Source organism: Lontra canadensis, unplaced genomic scaffold (genome assembly GCF_010015895.1).
Source record: "Lontra canadensis isolate GAN:19392208 unplaced genomic scaffold, GSC_riverotter_1.0 scaffold12, whole genome shotgun sequence".
Classification (NCBI taxonomy): Eukaryota; Metazoa; Chordata; class Mammalia; order Carnivora; family Mustelidae; genus Lontra; species Lontra canadensis.
The window spans coordinates 1121631-1144739 of NW_022631006.1; the positions used below are offsets into that span (position 1 = coordinate 1121631).

At 37.7% G+C, this 23109-nt stretch overlaps 1 protein-coding gene across 2 annotated transcripts in view; it reads left to right on the forward strand.

Moving 5' to 3' along the window:
- PRKD1 (protein kinase D1) overlaps positions 1 to 23109 on the forward strand; it is a 329628-nt gene that overhangs the window by 286771 nt on the left and 19748 nt on the right. For both annotated transcript variants that reach the window (XM_032856215.1, XM_032856216.1), the window contains 4 exons: positions 651 to 757; positions 20034 to 20195; positions 20750 to 20848; positions 21770 to 22037. In XM_032856215.1, coding sequence (XP_032712106.1) covers positions 651 to 757; positions 20034 to 20195; positions 20750 to 20848; positions 21770 to 22037 — 636 coding nt within the window. The remainder of the gene's footprint in view (positions 1 to 650; positions 758 to 20033; positions 20196 to 20749; positions 20849 to 21769; positions 22038 to 23109) is intronic.

Genomic DNA, 23109 nt, shown 5'->3' on the forward strand with positions numbered 1-23109 from the left:
GGTGCCTTATAGATTCCCTGAAGGTTTGTTGTGAGACTTCAGTGGGATGTAATTTATCTAAAAGACCTGTCTTTGTGATGACAGTGATGATGATGAAGGTTTTTTGAGTTTCTGTTATTATCTGGGCACTGAGTGCACTCAAGTATCTTAACTCACCTAATGCTCACAACAACCCTACCACTGAAGATGAGGAACCTAAAACTCAGGGTCACCACCCTAGTAAGTGAGAGCCAAGACTTTTCCTTCTTTCCTTTATGACATGCATTAGTTTATCAGGACTTTAAAATTATAATTTCTTAAGGAGAGCATTTTGCTGGAGGTATAAGATTGTGTGTATTAAGTAGCTTGATATCCTATTTCTAAAACATATATTTTTGTGAGAAAATATCAGGCTGTTGATATATATAGCTTTTAATGTCCCACTTTTGTGTTCTAAACTGTGGCTAATTTTATAGTACATATTTGATTTAGAATAATGGAGCTAAGAAATGAAATCTTGATGGATATAAGTCAATGCTCGTTAGAAATCCTAATGTATTCAATGAAACATTTTTGTATTTCCCAAAATTGTCCTTGTAAATTCTGTTGTTCTTTAATATAGGTGATATTTAATAACATTATGCTAATATTTTTCCCTTTCTATTTTAAAGGAAAGCATCGTAAAACAGGAAGAGATGTAGCTATTAAAATCATTGACAAATTAAGATTTCCAACCAAACAAGAAAGCCAGCTTCGTAATGAGGTTGCAATATTACAGGTACTTCTTTGTTTTTCATTTGGAGTCTCTAAAACATTCCCTCAACTTGCACAGAACAAAGAAAAGTTCTCCACATATCTGTGGTGTACATTTTTGGGGTACACTTTAAAATAACTGGAAAGGCAGCTCGAACATCAAACTATTGCCTGGGTAGTATCTCTCCTAAGTCTGGGCAGGAGTTCTTTTTTATGTACTTAATTCTGGGTTTTAATATATTATTAATGCTCATTAAATTGGTAATGTTTCAGCATTTGCTCATGGGGGACATGCTGAGACCATTTTGTTTTACATTATAAATGACCTTGCCTTCATAAACATCCCTCCTTTATGCTGTGATAATTACATGAATTCAGTATGTAACTGTCAGCATATCAGGTAAATGAGTAGTGTATGCCTGAGAATCAGATCGTCTTGGTATTATTAATGTCCTTTTTGTCTCTCACTGTAAGCCTTTCCCTTAATACTGAGCATGTTACTTAACTCCTTTCATTAACAGTAATCCCCTTTTCAAGCCAGAATATGTTAGTCAAGGTTATTATGTGGTATATATAATTTTTGTAACCATTAAAACTTTTTCCACAGACTAAACGGAAATTGAGCAACTGTTTGCTCAATGTGGTCGACCTAGCTATTCAGTCTAGACAATTAGGCCATTGATAAATGCCCATATTTTATATAACCACCATAATTCTCTACTTGTTGTGCAAGCTGGTCATAATTTTTAATTCATAGCTTTATTGAGTAATTTTCATTTGAACATGGCCAACAAAGCAAAACAGATTGCATTTCTTCACTTATTGTTTCATTGAACTGCCATTTATTGAGTTTCATACAATAAAAAATGGAGAAAGATGCAATTTCTGCCCTAAAGGAGCTCATGTGTACAGACTACCAAAAATAATGCCTGTTATACATAGAAAAATAACACAGAATTTTCTGGGACTCAGAATTTCTAAAGATGGTGTTTTTGTGCTTTTGGACAACTGTGTAACACAGAGAGCTACCACAGTGTTCTCTGTTTTCCTGGGAAAGATGATAACCATGCTCTGAAGGTGCCACTTTCATACATTCATAGTGTAGTGCTTGCTAATCGGTTACCAAAAAAGATGTTTTAGAAAATTCTTAACTTGGCAACATTGAGCTGTAAATTACATCTGAAAATTTAGTAAATGACATCTTGCCAAACCTGGCCGCTGCTCTCCCAGTCTCCACTCCCAAGTGGTGTCCTGAAGGCAGATCCTTTGCAGCATATCAACCTCCAGACTGCCATATGTACAGAGGCATTTGTTCTTGCTAACCAGACGTGAGAGAGAGAAGCTTCCTGGTTAACATGGCTCTGTCATTCTACCTGTTTTTGCAGTGGCATAGAGTGATTGGATAGATGTTGGAGGTCTAATTCTCTGTGTCTAAGCCCTGTAATTGGCTCTCCCAAGCCTGTCAGTTGGTATCAGCTGAGAACTCTATAGTGAGGTAGAAAAATAAGATATGCCTGAGCCTAAACTGCCTCCCAGTTCCTCTTCTAAAAGAATAGGTGCAATCAGCAACTCAGTACAATAAACATACATTTGGGAAATTTTTTATTATGGTCTTAAAAAAAAAGTTTGTTTAGGTTGAAAGTCAAATTCTGCCCCTTGAGCATGTAAAGAGTTTGACCAGTTCTCATATTATGGCCTGGAATCTCAAAAAAGTCTTTGCTTATCACTCATCCCCTGTCCCTAACCATTCACTTTCTTCATCAAACTCATATTGATTGAGTACCTGTCATGAGCTACGCACTGTCATGGGTCCAGTGAATACAGTGGGGACAAGACACAAAGATCCTTGTTGTCATGGGTCTTATTTTTTTTTTTTAAGGTGGTTTTATGAAAGCATGGACAGAAAGAGCTGCCCGTTGCCATGGGTCTTAATTCAAATCACATAGCTATACCTTCAGTCAGATGTTTGCAACGTAACACGTGATTGAAAATTCAACAGAAAAATAAGTTGCAAACATCTGACTGAAGGTATAGCTAAGTGATTCAAATTACTAAGGCTTGGCTTCATTATATGCATATATACGGGATTCAGAGGTTCATACTTTGTCATAAAATTGCCAATTGTTTCAAAATTTGTTCATCAAAATTAGGGGACTCATCCTATCTCCCAACTGAAACTAATGAAAGAAAATGTTTTCACCCTTTAACCCTTTAACCATTGTCTGATTTATCAGCCTCTCAGGAAAGATTATAATTCAATATCCAGAGACAGTGAAGTTCAAGCTCACTTCCTTTGAGTCTTTGCTCAAATATACTGTATAATACCCTTCTTACCTTTTTGAAAGCTACAGTTCACTCAAACCCCCTCCCATCCCTACCCCTTATCCTTCCTACTCTGATCTTTGTTTTTTTCTTCTATAGCACTTACCACCTTGTTCTCTATTACAGAATTTCATTTATTGTATTTGTTGTGTGTTTCCCCACCCCCAGCCCCAGCCCCTTCCCAAGAATATACACTTCGGGGGGTGGTAGATATCATTCTTTTGTTTACTGATATATCCCAAACACCAGAAATTGTTCCTGGCATACATCAGATGTTTAGCAAATATTTGTTGAATGAATATTTGTTGAACTAAAATTGTACAGAAACACCATCCTGTCACATAAAATGGCCTACTAGTATCCAACCAGGTAGCAGAAGTGTAGTCTGCATTTGCTACTAATGGTTAATTGGTTGATTGGTTAGTTAAGAAGGATTAACTATGGTTAATGGGGTTAGTTCTTTGAAAGCACTCATTGCCTCATTTTCTATTTCTTATCAAAAGTAAGAATTCATCTTTTTGGACCTGAAAAAGTGGTAACAGGGATGGAGAGTGGAGGTTAGAATTCTGACTCACTAACTTATTTGTTCAGAAAAAATACCATGATTGAAGTCAACTGGATGGTGAGCAAGGTTTTCTTTTACTACTCTTGAGGAACAGAATTCTGTCCCTCTAGATATAAAAGTGATTCCTAGAAACATTTGGTATCCTCTGCCTTGTGGTCCCTTACTTACAAAAGCTGGAGTCCTAGTTTATGGCTGTACCTGGAGTTTCACGAGTTTTGCCCTGTCCCCTTCCTCCTGATTCTCCAGAAGCGGCCATATGGGCTGAAGTGACTAATGGCAGAAGTCCTTGCTCATAAAACTCTCCTAGTCCTCTGGTCAAATTCTGATTTGTTTCTGTTATTTGTAGAAAAGTACCTTTGCTTATAGAAGGCTTCAGAATTGTGTAAATAAGGAATATGTGAAACAGTAGAATTCTTTCTTTGTCCCTTTTCTCTTTGCTATATAACCTAGGTCAGAGCTTTCCAAAATCTGATTCAATCATTACAAAACTAAGCTCTGCAGATACTTTTGAGTAGTTGAAAAATTAAGGCAAGTGTGAATCTTATGGCATAGTCATTGCTTATATCATTTAAAATAGCCTGTTTTCATTAGATGTAAATACCTCATTATTATTATGTTTCAGTAGAATGTTAATTAAAGTAGATGGTAAATATTTCATAAAATCCTCAAGGGATCCTACTTGTATTATTATTTTAAAAGTTGTGTCTTGATTTTAAAAAAAGGTAGCAAATTTGAATTTTTTTTTCTATTCATGTCAGCAAAGTAAGAATAAGAAGATTGTTGTTTTATGATTAGGGATATCACAGAAAACTGACGTTTTACAAGGAGATGGCAACTATATGTTATAAAACTTAGAAACTTAAACTTTAAATAATATTGGTAGATTTAATATACTTTCCTAACACGGATTTGTTTGCTCAGAATTTCAACACAAGCATTTCTGTTTATGATACAATGTGTGAATGCATTTTGGATTTTAAAAAGGACTGAATATAGAATACACAATATAGAAAAAAATACAGAAGAATTTTAAAATCCATAAACTAAATGTATCCCCTTACACTTACCTCCAAAATTTCCTCTATTATTCTGGTTTTTCTGTTGTGAGGCACTCCTCTTCCCATTCAAGTCTCTCCTCACTCAAAAGCAAAACAGTAGCAACAACCAAATATGGTCTTGATTTGTCCAGGCTGCCTTGCACAGGTGCATCCAATTCTCCCTTCCATACACTTTAGATGTGTGCTCTCCTCTTCTTTCCATTCTTGTTCATACACTCCCTTGTCTTTGGTTTCCACACCTTTCTAAAACAAAATGCAAGGTCCTTTTGCCATCCCCTTGTTTCCTCCTTCTGCCCACCTAGCACCCTTTGGCTTTTTTCAGTTTTTATCCAACTTGACTAATCTCAGTCCTCATGAGGCACTGGTCATTTGGTCCTCCCGCATTTACAAGATCCCTTTTCTCCTTCCCTGCTAGTTCCTCCAGTCTTCTTCCTGAATTTCTCCTTTCTTTCAGTGAACTGGCCTGTGTTAATGTGGGACTCCTTCCCGGAGTGAGGTCTTCCACTTTATTTTTTTTTTTTAATTTATTTATTTGACAGGCAGAGATCACAAGTAGGCAGAGAGGCTGAGAGAGAGAGAGGAAGAAGCAGGCTCCCCGCTGAGCAGAGAGCCCAATGCGGGGCTCGATCCCAGGACCCTGGGATCATGACCTGAGCCGAAGGCAGAGGCTTTAACCCACTGAACCACCCAGGCGCCCCAGGTCTTCCACTCTAAATGCATCTTCTGTCATCCCTTCCCAGGTCATTCCGAAGGCAGAGGCTTTAACCCACTGAGCCACCCAGGCGCCCCAGGTCTTCCACTCTAAATGCATCTTCTGTCATCCCTTCCCAGGTCATTCCTTAATTTATCTTAATTCCCAGGCGCTTGAGTCTCATAGTTTTGACATTAGGACATCTCCACTTTGCAGGGCAATTCTCACCCCATACCAGCCAACCTAAAACCAAACACTTAATCCTCATGTCTTTCCCTGCAAGATACTCTCTCCCTAACTTTGTTTTGCTTTCATTCTTCCAATTGCTAAGGCAAGAACCCTCCTCCTCAATTAAGAAAAATATAAAGTCTATCAACAGTACCTGCTTTAAGTAATAAGTACTTTCTTGCTTCATACAAGGCGATATACTGAGCCTCTGGGCCACGTAAAAATGAATGAAACTTTCAAGACGTTTATCATCTATCTGGACAGTCAGGTACAAGTAACTACAAGTCAGGAAGGATAGTTATGGAAGAATAGTGAAAAGAATCATGGATTATGACTGAGGCCAGGATGCTGGAGTCAGTTCCAAGAGAAATATGGCATTGGTGAAGTCTTGAAAGATTTATGGGTTTTGATAACCAAAGAAATGTTGGAAAGAATTATTAGGCTGAGGGGCTACCTTAGTAAAATAAATATTCTATGAAAAATGAGTAGGAAAATTTAGATCATTTTAGAAGTGTAGCTTTCAAACGTTTTCTGCATGTATCTTCAAAAAGAATTCTGAAAAACTTTGTACCTTGTACCTGGGTTGTATATTTTTAAGATGACATCTAGAACTATTTTATCACTTAAAGAGTTTTAATTTTGTACTATATTAAAAATACTGATATTTTAAAATAAAGCCATTATATCACTCCTTTCCAAGCATGCATTTGAATCTAATTGTCGTAGACATTTGATATACTTTACCAGCCATTTAAGAAAATATATGAATGGACTCTTCTTTAACAATATGATTCACAATATTCCTTGTTTTCTTTGAATATATTACACTTTTCCCACAAAATTGTATTCTAATGTAATGTGTTTTTATACTTGAAAGCCTTTTATTGGTCCCCTTTCCTACTTATTTACAGTAAAAATAAGTGTATATTTTAAATTTCTGGATTACAACACTTTAATAAGTGTTTAAAGCATTCTTTTGAGTTCAGTTATCATTACAATTATTAGTAAAAACTTTATTCCATAAAATTTTATCTATACTTGTTAAACGTAAAAAGTACAATGTTACTAAAAGTTCACTATTGAGATTGATTTTTTAATTCAGTTCATAAATTGGCATGTGAATATTATTGTTTGAATTAGAATTCAGCAACCATTTTCTTTCTTTTTTTAAAACTATAGGAGCCAAGTTAAAAGCTCAAACAAACAAAAACAGTGATTTATCTTCAGAAACTCATTTCAGCCCTCTCTCTGCTAATAAATCTATTAAATCTCTAATTTTGATGAAAGCATGAATTAGAAACTAAGTTGCAGATGAAATGATTTCCATGTAGAATCATTCATTTCAGACTGGCACAGTATTTCAAATTTTCTCTCTACTTTTTCTCCCCATGGCAAGGCACTCTAGTAATATTTGGAGTGAATAAGAAGCATCCGTAGAAAGGAAGAAAAATTATTATGAAAGGAAACATGGGGATGGAGAATTTGAGAACTATACAGATATTTTCAGCTCTGTATTAGCAGTTATTTGTAGACTGGTCTGATTCATTCATTCATTCCTCGTATATTATTGAGTGCCCACCATGTTCCAGGCAGTAAGGTATGGATATAAACAAAACAGATTTTCTTGAAACTATATAAACAAAACGGATTTTCCTAAAACTATGCTCTGCTCACATATCTCTTAAAAATCTTTCTGTTCCCCAAGAGTATGCCTACTTGGTTAGGAGACTGCTTGTGGTGGGACATAGTGTGCAGTAAAACCAGGAAATGGCTTTCATGTGAGTTCATGGAGAACCTTAGATATTGTGCCAAGTTGATTGGATTGTATTATGCTTGGGTGATCGTAAATTATTGAAATGTTTTGAAAAAATGTTATGATCAAATTAGCATTTGGAGATGGCATATTATAAAGAAAAATGTCTAAAGGCAAAAAAAATACCTTGTTGGAGACTATTTGCTATTTTCAGCTGGTAGTGACAAAGTACCCCTGTTCCTCTTCTTTCTTGCTATGTTGTTATATTGGCTTCATCCTTAACATTTCTGTTGGCACTAGTCTAGACCACATTTTTTTTTTCTTTTTTAAGATTTTATTTATTTATTTATCAGAGAGAGAGAGAGAGCGAGAGCACAAACAGGAGGAGTGGCAGGCAGAGGGAGAAGCAGGCTCCTCACTGAAAAAGGAACCCAGTGTGGGACTCAATCCCAGGATCCTGGGATCATGACCTGAGCTAAAGGCAGAAACTTCACCAACTGACCCACCCAGGCATCCCTTGACCAGACTTTTAAATTCATGACTTGATTACTGCCATGGGTAATATTCTGATAGTTTGGTTCCCCAAACTATCTTAACTCTCTCATCATCTTGCTGACCCTGCCTTTTCCCCTGGTCCATCCTGAAGATCATAGTCAGATGAGTCTTTAGTGGGTTTCCATCCTGTCCCTCCCTAGCTTAGTTTTCTTATTTCATCAAATCCATTTTTAGCATTGTGCATTAATCATGCTGGACCTTAACACTCCTGTTCAACTGAGTCCTTCATTTCTCTTCAAGTTACTATTCTTTTCATACTCTTAACCTCTGGCCATTGGTCAGCTTTTAATTCCAAGCCTGGATGCCCATCTTGGTTTCCTTTGTTTATCCACATTTGATTGATCTTTGAGATGTATCAGTCCTTTCTGACTGTCTTATGCTCTCTTCCATATCTCCTGTTACGTATGGTTTCTAGTTTTCATATAAAGCAGTAATACTTATCAAATACTTCTTATTTCATAATTAGATTATAAAAAAAATGTGAAGTTCTCAATAACACCTCATTTTCAGTTTCCACAATGCCTACCATAGTTGTAAAAACATTACAAGTAATAGGTTAACGTTTGACAAAATTGTCTTAAATCACATACTGTACTAAACTTTCAGGGCCTTTGTTATAAAACCTTTTGCATGAATCATTAAATTTTAGGCTCTAATTAGAAAATTGTGGTATTTGATGAGGGGGGAGAGTTTGTAGAATAGCTGTTAATTATTCCAGATGTTACAGGCTGTCTCAAAAGCTGGATCCTGGGGAGGAAATTGGGCTTTGGGTGCAGAAGAAGTCAGAGAATATGTCAGGCAATACCTTTAAAGACAGGAACCTCAGAATCGAGAGGGGATTTGGTAACATAGAACTACAATATGGTGGTGGTACATGGGTTTAGAAATGAGAATAGAAATAGAAATAGAAGGAGCTGTATGGGAAGTCCTGCCAGTCAGGAAAATAAGGAGTCATCAAGGCAGCTTGTCAAGATGGATGTCGTAACAGGCAGAGGGAGCACTGAGAAGACTGACCACAGGCAGCATTCAGAAAACCAGACAATATGCAGAGATGGGTTGTGAAATCACAGTGAGGAGGCTTAAGTGGCACAGTGCCTGAAGCATCCCTGTTAGGACCCCAGTCCTAAATGGATTTGAGTCCACAGAAAAAATTAAAGCGATGTGTAATACAGCATTTAAAGAACATGAGTTCTGGAATCAGATGCCTGGTTTCAAAGCTCAGACTTTTAATTTAAGAGTTCTTAGGAACTTGGATAAGTTACTTGCACTGTCTAAGCCTCAGTTTCCTTCTCTGGAAAACCTCGTAGAGATGTTGTGAGACTCAGATGTGATAATTTTGTGAAACTCTTATCAGTGCCTGGCAGATAAGAAAGATTCCATACTTACTAAAGTAGTATTAGCATTGCCACACTAGATTGTAAAGTCTAGCTTCTAGAAACCGGTTCCAATAACTTGCTGGTGAATTCCCTAAGTAAGGAACCTTGAAACACATTGTTTCATCATAACAAAGAACATGGTTGACTCAAAGTCTAGACTCAGGCTGAAACATACCTTAACATATGCCTGGCCCCTGAAAGGCCTTAGTAAATAATTATTGAACAAATTATATCACCCTGAAGAAGCCCAGGGAATACAGAATTGCAGAGCATGCCAATAAGATAATAAACAATTCTTTATCATTTGTCTTCACTGAACAAGATGAAATATATATATATATTTTAAGATTTTATTTATTTATTTATTTGACAGAGGGATAGAGAGAGAGCACAAGTAAGCAGAACAGCAGGCAGAGGGAGAGAGAGAAGCAGGCTCTCCGCTATGCAGGGAGCCTGATGCGGGGCTCGATCCCAGGACCCTGGCATCATGACTTGAGCCGAAGACAGCCACTTAACCAACTGAGCCACCCAGGCGCCCCAGAAATATATATCTTATAAATAAGTGGCTTTGTTCTCTTAGTCTAGAAAGATGATCAGGAGGTGGAGAAGAAATGATCATGATAGAAAAGCAGAGAATAGTATTGCTAAGTATGAGTGGGAAAATGAAAAGTTTTGCAAACTGGTGATTTTTTTCAGAAAAATCATGAAGGAGCCAATTTTTCTTTCTCTAGAGAACAATTTGCAAAATTTGACTTTTTCTTTAAGTGTGTAGGGAACGATTAGTTATACTGTCAATTCATTTAGTATGTTTGTTTATTATATTTCTTCAAATATTTCCTCATATTTTATTGCATGAAGAATTTTCATGAAATTGTTTCTTCAAATAAGACATGTTTTGCAGCTCTAAGGTAATCTTGTTATCTTCTGCATGTTCCAAAAAATGAAGCCCAATGATAAGGTTTATACGTATCTAAAATAGAGGCAAAAAAGAAACAAACATCTATTATAAGAAAAGGAAAAGGAACTTAGAAATTTTTCCAAATAGATATTCTTCAGTAAGAAGTTAGTCATAGTGAAAACTTAGTGTCAAAAAGCCAGGTTCCAAGTCAAAACTATTCCCTTTTGGAGGGTGGGGGGGAAATCGTTTTAAACTTTGCTTTCCTTAATTATGAGTTGGAGTTCATCTGACTTGCTGTACTTGGTTTGCAAGAATGCTTTGGAGAACTAACTAAATTAAATAATATATAAAGTGTTTTTTAAATCAGTGTTTCCCATCATATTTTTGGAAGAACACTAGTCTTTTGAGTTTCTTCATGGAAGGGAATGGGAGTCAAGTTTCCCTCATTAGACAGTTTAGAAAATGCTGTTTATGATATCCATGTCTTAAAGGTGAATACAGTCTTTTCACTTATAAAAGCCCCATAATTAAGAACTTATTTAATTTTGAGAATATGCCAATTAAACACCTTTTGCCTTAGAAAGCTTACACAAATATGAAATATCACCAATTGACCTTTTTGCACATAACGTTCTATCTTCTATTCCTGTCCAGTAGACCCTATATACTCGCTCCACTTCCCATTATCTGATATATAAGACATCAGAAGGATTATGTATCTGCACAGATCACTTAACGCCATAATAGAATGTTATACTTTCTGGAGTGCTGGCATCTAAATATAGAAGCTGGGCTACAGAGATATGATTTGTTAAAAATTACACTTTAAATCTAACACCAAGACTAGATGGGATTTATTCATTCATGTCTCTAGCCAGATAGATTAACAGGAAATAAAAAAAGTATTCCAGATGTGTCTCCATTGCTATGCATTTGATAGCAGATTGGAAAAAAAAAAAATCCAGATATTTGAGCTGTTTTTCAGCTTTGATATACAATAAACACATCTTGATTTACAAATTCCAATTTTTCTATTTTAACAACCATACTTTAAATCTTGCCTTTCCCCTACATACAAACTGAGTAATAGCATGGAAGAAGAGGGGGGTCATATTTTATGGGTGAAATGTTACTAACACTGATTATTTTTGAAGGTATTGATCAGTCGTTAATTTTCTGTCTTTGAATTCTTTGCTGTTGGCTCTCAAGTATCAACACTTTTTTACCTAGTCAACTTGAAATTCTGGACTTAGTTAGGGGTCAAAGGGTAGACTCCGGAATACGGACAAGATTCTGTCTACTGAGGGCCTGTCCCAAGTTTTCCTGATAGAAATCACTCTTCCTCCCCCCAAAATAAACATTAATTTCAGTGAAACCTCAGTGTATCAGTCCAGAAGACAGACTTAGAACATCTAGATTTGGTTGTTGTTGTTTTTTTTAAATCTTCCATGTACCTCTAATTTGAAGGATTCCTGGTGATGGATGGAAAATATCACATATCTTTGTACTATTTCTACCTGATAAGAAGTCAAAAAAAGCTTGAAACAGTATAAGAGAAGATGACAGGAGGGTTTGTTTTTTTTTTTTAAGTATTGTTTTATATATACTCCCTCTCAGTCCCCTCCCCCCCCCCTTAGCTTCTTCAATTATAGGGAAAGGAGAGGACTCATTATTATCATGTGTTTGCAACAACCCTGGAATCCAAAGCTAGACTGAAGCTTTTCCAGATTTGATAAAGAGAAGAATGACTCAGAGATGTGTGGATAGGCTTATGGGTGTACATGAATACAAAATCGTGCATCAGACCTCAGCTGATTTTCTTGCTGTGCAAATATTGAATTGGTCCTTTTTCTTTTTCTTTTCTTTTTATTTCTTGGGCCAGTGTTACTTAATAGAATCCCTAAGACTTAAAGCTCTTTAAGACGTTGTTGTCAACTCTTCATTACAAGCTAGCCACCTGCAAGTTGACTGTTTTGAGAGCCAGGCATGATATAGGTGTATCTCTTGTTTTTAGCAGTTAATGAAGAGGCTTCAACTTAGTGTTTTTCTCACAAAATTTTACTGTATGAAACTGGCATTAATCTGTGCTAACTACTGCTACAACAAAAGTAAATTGCTTTCCAGTTGTGATGGGTGGTATGAGCAGACGACAACTCTTACCAAAACTTATATGAAGGTCTCTGAGTTCCGGGAATCCAGTGGGTTACGTTTGATTGTGGCCCCATTGATCTAAATGTCAGCCAGTGACATCTGTATATAAGAGTATGGATTGTTCTCTCAGGTCTTGCGGCTGAAGTAATATTGTGTGCATTTATTCTTCTGACATGTTAGTTTTATCTTGTTCTAGGTTATCATCAATGTACCTTTGTAAAAGTTTGCAGATGAAGTTTGCCAAAAATGCTAAAAGATAACTACTTATAGTAGGAGCTCATTTAAACTGTAGACCTTCTGCCAGCTGAGCATGAAATGGCCACACATTTACACACAACAACCAGGTGATCTCATTCTCACCTGAGGCCAGGAGGGCCTTCACCTAGTGTGACACAGCCCTCACTTAGTTGACCTCAGAGCACATGCATCTCTGCCATCACTGAGGTCTAAGAACACAGTGAAGGGAAAGATGGCGGTGGATACACTAGAAGGTGCAATTTGTGGCAGTTCACACTTACCCTTAGCCTCTGTTAGATGAAAAGCAAGAGGAAATCTTCTTTGCTGCCACTTACTATAAACTCTCAGGTATCAAACTAGAGAGAAAAATGTGATCCAGATCTTTTTAAAATCACCGAAAATCTGCCTAATAATATCAGTTAACCTTTACTATGTACCAGGCATGATTTCAAGGATTTTATACACATTAAATAATTAAGTCCTAGTCACATTTCAGATTTAGGCACATTATTATGCCATTTTACATACAAAGAAATGGAAGTCAAGAGCTGGGAAATCAGAGCTCCAGTACACTCTGGCAGTCTGTCTCCAAGGACTGTACTCCTAAAATTATGTTCCATACCTTGAGACTTTCCTTGTAGTCATGCCTGCTGCCGGCTAAAGCAAAAATGGAGAAAGAGAAGGGAGTCCAAAAGTCTTCACTACACAAGAAGGCGGAAGTGCAGTGATCCTTATTATCTGAAAAGTCCATTTTCATTGCATTATTTCTCATCCTCGGGACAATAATGAAATCCTAGGAAATTTGGTTTTCATAACTCATGTACCCGGGGGGAGTGGGGGTTGGCTTGGAGGGAAAGGGATAATTTAAAAGGAACGTCATGATGGTGGCCTTCAGCTGCTGCTCCTTTGCTTCTCTCTTGCTGATGACTCTTGCCTAGTGGCCTTTGAGAATTAGCTGAAACTATGAATATTTCCTTATTGAGAATTAGATATAAAATAAATACAAATCACCCAAATAGAAGGAAAATTATGGGTTTCTTCCTACCAAAGATGCTGTAGTGTTTACCTGAGCAGTGACCAAAATTTGTATATTTTGAAGGAGTGAATGTCTTTGTCATTCCCTTGAGACTTCAGAAAATCATTTTTCAACTCACACCAGTGGTGGCATCTCTGATATTAGTCATTATCAGAATCCTGAGATTGCTTACTAGCAGATTCAGGGGAACTTACAATGAAAAATTCATGTGCTGTATTCCCATATGAAGAGAAGATATCAGCATATATCATATCTGATGCAAAATGTGCTGATTAAATGTCAGACATGCATTATCATCTCTTCAATAAAATCATTTAAATCCTAAAGAATGTTAGCTATATACTAAAAAGTAAGGAGATCTAGGAACTTGTCTTTCAGTCAAATTTACAGATTTGCACTGGGCATTTAATACATACCAGGCACTAGGGTTATACTAGGAATATAACTGATAAAATCTAGGCCTTATGGAGCTTGTAGTCTTGTAGGTAAGATGCACAAGTTTACTGGTTACCGAGTATGGTATGTTAACTGTTCTGAAAGAGAATTTATCAAGGATTGAGGAAAGAGGATTAGAGAGACATCCAAGTCAAACTGTGGGAGTCAATGAAAGCTGCCTGACCACTAAATATTCAGACCAGCCAAAATGGTCTGGTTCAGGCTGAGAGAAAGTATGTATGAAAGTGTAGAAAGGAGAGAGAGAGTGATACTTGTTTTGAATATAGTTTACTATGGCTAGAGAGAAGGGTAGATATGTAGAAGAAGAAAAGAAGCTGGGGAAATATTGGGGTGGAGGGCGGATAAGTAGTTGATGGTGAAGGGTCCTTGTGCCACGCTAATGGGGTACATCTACTCCTGAAGTTGGTGGTGATTCCCTTTGAACTGGAAGTAAGATGTAGCGATCAGAATCACAGTGGCAGCCCTTTGAAGAGTGGGCTGGAGGAGAGCAAGACCTAAGACGAGATTGCTTGGGAGGCTGTGGCCCATCTTGAGGAAAGAAATAAGGCTCAAACCAAGGCATTGATGGTTAGGATGAAGGTGAGGCATCACTGTGAGAGAAATTAAGGGGATGAGCTCTAAAACTTTCAGAGACCAGGTGGCTGTTAGAAGTGAGAGGGAAGGGAATGTTTAGGGTGACTCAGGTTTCTTTCTTTCTCTCTCTTTCTTTCTTTCTTTCTTTTTTTCTTTCTTTCTTTCTTTTAAACCTACAGCATTTTATTTTATTTTAATATTTTTATTTATTTATTAGACAGACAGAGATCACAAGTAGGCAGGCAAGCAGGCAGAGAGAGAGGAAGGGAAGCAGGCTCTCAGCTGAGCAGAGAGCCTGATGCAGGGCTCCATCCCAGGACTCCAGGATCATGACCCGAGCTGAAGGCAGAGGCTTTAACCTACTGAGCCACCCAGGCGCCCCGTGACTCAGGTTTCTGACCTAGATGGCAGGCCATTTACCAAGAGACGAAACACCAGAAGAGTAAGTTTGGATGGAAAGACACTGATCCCATTGTTGGCATCATTCATTTACATGAACAAATCTAAAAGACACTTGGATAAAAGATTCTGGAATTTAGGAGAGAAAGCTGAGCTTTACTTACCATTTTGTTACTAGGTTTACTGAGTCTTCTTATAATCATCTGCTTTCTATGTTCACGTTTATAGCATCTCTCTGAGAATTATATGCTATTTCCCCTTTATAAGACATCAAAAGATGGTGATTTCAAGGGGCCTTAAATGAAGTGTGAATTGAAAAAGAATGTGATTGGAAAATGGATAAGAAAGTGTGCTCTTCTCTCAACCCTGGCAGACGGGCAGTAATGAGGATTAACAAAGCCATTGCCACAGTGTTTTACTTCTGAGAAAGGCACTTCCCGTCCCCACCAATACCACTGTGTAATAGCACATGCTTCCTTCTGTTTGGCATGCCATTTAGAATTTAGAACTTGGACTCATCACTGTTAAGTTTATGTCTCTCTGTCTCATTATGAACTAAATCATTCAGATGTTTGATAGGAAAGTAGGCAGAAGTCCCCATATTAAGGCTGTATTGCTCCTAAATAACCTGTTAAAAAGATAAGTTGATTCTAATTCTCCCTTTTCCTACCTCTCATATGTTTGAATATAATAATCCTGAAGGCAGGATAAAGAGGGGGAAAACATGACACCTTTAACTTATCACAGCTAAATATTTGGAATGAATACTCAACTTCAGAGTTGAATATCAAAATAAAGCAACACTATTAGAATTAAAGAATATAAGTACTAATGAAATATTGCTTAACATGAATCCAAAAAAATATAGAATAGAATATATGCATACACTAAAAATGTTAGTTATATCCTTCTTTTTTTTTTTTAGATAACATATTGTAACTTTTATAAAAACTTTTACTTTTAGTGATGAGTTTCCATTGATTACATAAGAATTTTCTAGGCAACTTGAATCAGGAAAGTTTTTGTCTCGATCTCCAAATGGTATTTCCTCCAGAATTCAGAATAATTTATATTCACCCCATGGATGTGTCATCAATCTGTTAAGTGTGAATGGACACTATTCTTTCCTGTACTTGACCAAATGTTTCATTTCCTGAAAATTAAGTTACTTAAATACAACAAACAGATGGCCAGAGAGTCCCGTAGTAGATTATTTTGCCATGAAATTTATTATCTGAATTCCTAAGGTAGGCCTGAGAAGTTAGCACAATTCGTTCTGAACAGCAGTCTGTCGTAGTGCTGTGGTCATCAAGCCACTTTTAAGTTAATTCAGTTACTTTGGACATTAGTAGGAAAAATTGAAAAGCTATTTCATATTTTATATAGAAGAGTAAAATTGTGAACAAGTGACATGGACTACTTGGGTTGAAGCTTATCTTAGAGTTACCCTTAAGGAATTAAAAAGGTAATATGAATTATAATAGACTATAATGCCTTGAATTTTTTTTTTTATTTCCAGTCTCCAAATATTATCTTCTCTAGAGTAGAGAAGTATTCATCAGTATAGTATGGAGAATGTGAATAAATAAGGCATGATTCTTTCTATTCTTTTTTCTTTTGTTACTGCCAAATACAAAAACAAGTTTGGTCATTTGGTTCAATGCAAAAAATATAGCTTATGAGTAAGCATCTATGATGGCCTTGTCTCAGCTATACATGATAATCTTTTAAAATGTCAACTTGTTATATATCAGCTCTGCAGGGGGGAAAAAAGTGATTTTCCTCTTGGAAAGATTTTTCAACTACCACTCAATCTTCTCTTTAGCCAACCTGTAAAGCATAAAGGTTTTTATAAAAGAGTAAGGGCCAAGTGCAGCAAACGTATTAGCCTAAACTTTTCTAAAACATCTCTTTACCACTTGTTTATACATGACTTTTAGTTCAGTGTTACTGAATTTTTTATAAATCTATATACCTAACTATAAAGTCCTTTATTAAAAATAAAAAATTTTTCCCTTATCCTTTTCATAAAGATGTTAGTAGGGGACGTTTCAGAGTCCTTCAGAGTTTATAGATAAGTAAACTTAACAAGATAGTTGACAGTGAACAATCTCATTAGTCTGTTCCATACTTTTGGCCTAAAACCTTCTGGGAATACGCCAAAGAGATAAGCCCATTTAAGTCCTGACCTCTATATAGGGGCTCCTTAAATTATGTTGTAGAATAGGGAAAAGGAAAAAAGAAATACTGACATAGGACATTAGTACTTTTAAGACCTCACTTACTTAGAGGAATGCAAGTAGAAGCACATGAGAAACCACATTGCATTTATATTTGGATAATATTTGGTAGGAGAGCTTCCTGGAGAAGACTCCCTCTTCTCCCCTGTCCTTCCTGTGCCCCTTTACATTGATCTTCACACTCCAATTTTCCTGGGTCTACACGGGAGACCCCTTGCCTTGCTATCTTCTGTCGGTCTCTTGCTTTCCTATTCATTTTTCCTGCTCCTCACTCAGTCAACAAGGCCTTGGTCATTTAAGAAAGCAAAACTCAGAGATGCATGGGTGGCTCAGTGGGTTAAGCATCAGCCTTCGGCTCAGGTCATGATCTTCAGGTCCTGGAACTGGGCCTCGAATCGGGCTCCCTGCTCAGCGGGAAGTCTGCTTCTCCCTCTCCCTCTGCCTGCCACTCCCCTTGCTTGTGCTCTCTCTGTCTCTCTCTCTCAAATGAATAAATATAATCTTTAAAAAAAAAAGAAAGAAAGAAAGAAAGAAAGAAAGAAAGAAAGAAAGAAAGGAAGAAAGAAAGCCAAACTCTTCAGAATACTGCTTAAATGCTTAAAGTTAGAATAAATTGAAAAAAGCAGCAGTTCAGAAGATATTCACAGAGGAAGGTACACTTAGCACATTTCACAGTGGACTTGCCCCAGAAGAGTAACCCAGGCAGGACTCTCATGTCACTCTTTTTTTTTTTTTTTTTTAAGATTCTATTTATTTATTTGAGAGAGAAACACAGTGAGAAAGGGAACACAACCAAGGGGAGTGGGAGAGGGAGAAGCAGACTTCCCGCTGAGCAGGGAACCTGATGCGGGGCTCGATCCTAGGACCCTGGGATCATGACCTGAGCCATAGGCAGATGCTTAACAACTGAGCCACCCAGGCACCCCTCTCATGTCATTCTTAGACCCTTTACTGTCATCATTGATTTAAAAGAGGATAGCTGAAATGCCCGGATACCCCAGAGGCTAGTGATCTTTCCACCTGGTGTGGCTTCTGGATCCAGGAAGTGGATTCAAGACCATGTGACAGCCTGGGCATGGGTTCAGGTACGAGCAGTGCTATCATTGGTCTTCCATAATGCGTATCAAATGCACCCATGGAATCATTTGTTAGCATCTCCCACTTAATGATCTGGCACCCCCATGCTGGCCAAAGCCCCAGCAGCTGTCCAGTCTTATTTGTAATCAGTCAGGACAAATAAAGTAGCAGTTTTGGTCATCTCATTCCCCACCCCACCCCCCATGTGCTTCAGCTCTGACTCTGCAGGCCTAGTCTATCCTGAAGTAGCCAGTTTTGACCAGTTAACAGTGTGACAGTTTCAAGGACAGTGACTCCAGCCCTCTGGAGGTGAAAGGCTTTGGGGTAGAGGTATAGACATCTGCTCAGACCACATTCAGAAACTTGTTATTCCCTGACCACATTAATGGTGACAGGATTGGGCACCAAGGCATTAAAATCCAAAAGACCCATCAGATGTATGAGGTAGAGATCAACATGGCCCAAGTAGGGGCAGGGCATCCTGAGAAACGGGTCATCATCATGGGAGCTTCTGCCAGCCTCCGTATCCAGTTCACGCCATACTCTCCTTGCCCATGGGCAGAAGGAGGACGGCAATGGTGCAGACTCACCTGTGGTCCCTTATGCTGCTCACCAGCCAGTATCCATCTGTGAGGTCTAAATAGCAAGGTGTCTCCGGTTTCAAGAAGTTTGTGAGAATTTCATTTTACGTGGACTTTTATCCCTGATGGAGAATTTTTTTTCTAAAATCATTTATTTATTTTTTTCTCTGTTCAGCTGTTAGTGCATTTCAGTGAGTCCCTGATTTTTTTCTTCAGGTAGTTTATGTTCACGATGATTTTTTCTTTCTGTTTCTCATCAAATTGTAAGTGGAATGTATAAGAGTTCTTTAATGTTAGGATTTTGTTGTTGTTGTGCCCAGAAGAAAAATAAGATAAAGGTCAGATGGATCGAAGGCTTTGTTGATGACCCCACAGCCACATTCAGACTGAAGCATCCTCCTAAGGGTCCATCTAATGTTAAGAGTAATTTTACTTGATATATGTGACAATTAACATGTCAAGCCAAATGCAGCCTCTCATGAGCCATTACTTTATTGTGGAAATATTTATTGAGTGCTTGAGAACCACACAGGACAACTACGTAGCACGGGGTACCAAATAGAACGTGAGCTCAATTATTTTTTTTTTTTTCACGGTTTTCCTGGCAGTCTTCACTCTGTGTAAGAGCATTGATAGCAGAGCGGTTCCGAAAGGTTTATGACTAATGTGCTTCTTTAGTGCCGTCAGATGTGCTGCAAGTACAGATTTCATCTTGTCGATGTTAACTTTCTATCAAGGGTGTAATGATGGCCTGGTATGCTTATTTAGGGTGGTGTGCTTAATATTGGAGATGATCCTGCGAAATTCGGATTTCTCAATATGGCATTCTAATTAAAACCTAATTAGCAATTCACTGTGCTGGAACTTAGGTTTTTCAGCGTAGAAAAAAATAATTTCACTCTGCATAGAAAGTAAAGATATATTTTTTTGGAGACATTAGAAGTTCAAAAATATAAGGCAGCACATGTGGAATTCAGAAATGTTAAGAATCCAAAGTGTGGGTTTCTCCATAGCTTTAAGCTTGAACAGTTTTATATAATCAGTGAGCTTGCCAAACAGTATCAAAAAACTCATTTTCTTCAAGTGCTTTATTTATCTTTAATAGAACCTTCATCACCCCGGTGTTGTAAATTTGGAGTGTATGTTTGAGACGCCTGAAAGAGTGTTTGTTGTTATGGAAAAACTCCATGGAGACATGCTGGAGATGATCTTGTCAAGTGAAAAGGGCAGGTTGCCAGAGCACATAACGAAGTTTTTAATTACTCAGGTAAGAAATCAATTAGAGGCAGAAAAAAAAAGATAATATTCAATATCAAATGTTACCACTGTTTTACTGCAGCTTCCTAGCCTTGTTTAGTCCCCGAGTCCCAAGTCTGACTTACACTCAGAAAGGTGGCAGGGGGTTTATTGTATTATTTTATTTTTATCTGTGGTCTCCAGAATCCAGCGTGCCAAGGGAGTCATGCGTGTGCAAACCCTTGTATTAAAACTACTCATGAAACTTTCAGTTGCACAGTGGCTGAGTCCTGGTTCTTTGAAATGATTCAAGAATGGGTACCCCTGGAAGCTAGTCCTGACATCTGTTATCTACACCTGTCTTGGTTGCTGTATCAATACCATAATAGGCCACTCTTTCCACTGACGTTTCCTTAGAAACCTGCCATGTGAATTTAGCTCATTTCCGTGTCTTGCGTATAAAGAGGCTTAACTGTTCACTGTGGGTTTTCTCGTGGCCCCTCCAATTTATGTCCTAGTAAAAAACATTTTGAAATAAACTCATAGACCAAAATAAGATTATCTTGATGATTTTCTTCTCTCTAGATACTTGTGGCTCTACGGCATCTTCACTTTAAAAATATCGTTCACTGTGACCTCAAACCAGAAAACGTGTTGCTGGCATCGGCAGATCCTTTCCCCCAGGCAAGTCTGAAAGCCTCTCTCAGCAAAGCCAGCTGACGGCAGCACCAGTACTGGCTCCCCTGCAATATTTTTTTTCTCAAAAGCTTTATTTTTTTCACGTTTTACCTGTTCGTTTTCATCCCCTTGCTTCCTTCTTAGATCTTGGGGACTACAGCTTTGTTACTCTGGCTTCTGGCTTCAGCCTCCCTGAGTGCAACAATGAGCCTTCTCCTGTGCTCATTCAGCGGCCAGTGTAGGCACAGCCTGCAGCAGGGGCAGCCCCAGGCCAGTGCTGAAAGCTGGGGACAGAGAGGGTGGAGAACACTTCCCAGGGACTTATTTAAGTTCAACGTTGTTCTGAGGGACAAGGACAAACATTTCTGGTTTTCCTCATCTCAGAGGATAGAAAACTACTGCACATCTCCCCAGGGAATCTTCTATCTGACATGACCTAAGGCGACTGTCCACCTTGCTTCCCTGACATCTTCAGGTCCTGTCTATGTTCCCATGCAGACCTGAGTTTGAGGATTATTGTAGGTAACATGACGGGTCCCTGTGCTGATCCCTCAACCTTTATTTATAATAAGCCCTTGTGTTCAATCTGTCACTTCCAGATTTGTGTGATGTCTTTCTGCCTGGTAAAAGAGTATTACCCACTTCTGAGTATACATATTTTCACATTTATCTCTTGGTTTTGGGGGGGAAGGAAGGGTGAATGTTTAGATGATTTTTTTTTATGAATGAAAATATACTTTTGTACCAGTACTTCAGCCACTGTCTTCAAGTATATAAAATGGAAAGTAGCTGTTACTTCTGTCATGCATGAGAAGTCTATATGAGATATGCAAAGTATTCTAATTGTCTTTGGTAGACCTGGGCTAAGACACACATAGACACACAATCTGTGACCTTACCATTTTTGTAAACCATTATTACCAACAGGTGAAACTTTGTGACTTTGGTTTTGCCCGGATCATTGGAGAAAAATCTTTCCGGAGGTCAGTGGTGGGGACCCCAGCTTACCTGGCTCCTGAGGTTCTGAGGAACAAAGGCTATAACCGCTCTCTAGACATGTGGTCTGTTGGAGTCATCATCTATGTAAGCCTAAGTGGCACTTTCCCTTTTAATGAAGATGAAGACATACACGACCAAATCCAGAACGCAGCTTTCATGTATCCACCAAATCCCTGGAAGGAAATCTCTCATGAAGGTACTATCTGTCATTCATAAATGATAGTGGTTTAATGCTTCAGTGTTATACATTTAATTCAGTTGTGAATTACTAAATTGTTAAATGTTCATTGTAAATTGTCCACTGGAGTAGAGGCATAAATTAAGGTGGATTGGGAAGGAGTAAAGGAAATGGAGACCAAAAACATCTTCTGATGAAGTGTACATATTTTATAGAGAAATTGAGTGATACATATTAAGAGGTAAATGAAACAAAAAAACATAATATTTTGGCATATTGCCTTAGAACTTATAAACATTGGTGTAATGGAAACGGCTAATCTCTATTCAGAGTAATCTTTACTAACCATATACTTGTTTCTGTATTAAGCACTTAAATCTCTTATGGACACAAGAACTTTGATAATATTATATATTAGTATGCCAGTCCTTTGTGTGCTGATTTCCTTCATGTGACATTAGAATATATATGGCATTTTCTTTAGCCATTTCCCTGGTATTCTATTTTTAGGTTGTTCCTTTTTGATCCTTATATATATAATTTCTATGTGTATCTCTGATTGATTTCTTTAGGCTAGATTGCCTTGGCAATGTTGCATTATTTAAAGTTAAATTCTTAAAAAAATCTTTCCTTCTTAGAGAGAGTTTTAAAAGTGGCAGGGGCAATCAAGGCAGAGAAAATGGCATACTCAGCACTTTGGAATAGAATTCCCCGATGAACGTACTTTGGCGTTTATTTAATTCTCACTACAACCCCATAAGATAAGTTTTACTATTATACCTGTAATTCAGGTAAGAGCTCTGAGGCAAGAGAAGGGACACCACAGGCCAAAATGACAAAGCTATAAGTGGCAGATCCAGAATTCATACCCAGACAATCTGTGTGTACATCCTTTAACCATGGTTTAATGACTGGTCCTTCTTTAGTTTTCAGGCCACGTCTAGTTCTAAGTTCATTCAGATTTTTCGCCACTTAAAAAGGCAAATACAGTCATAGATAAACATCTGTTTGACACCTGTTACTGAGTGTAGTGATGTAGGAATCGGAAAAGAGTGTACGTAAACTGCCTGAGGTAATTAAGTTCTTAGGC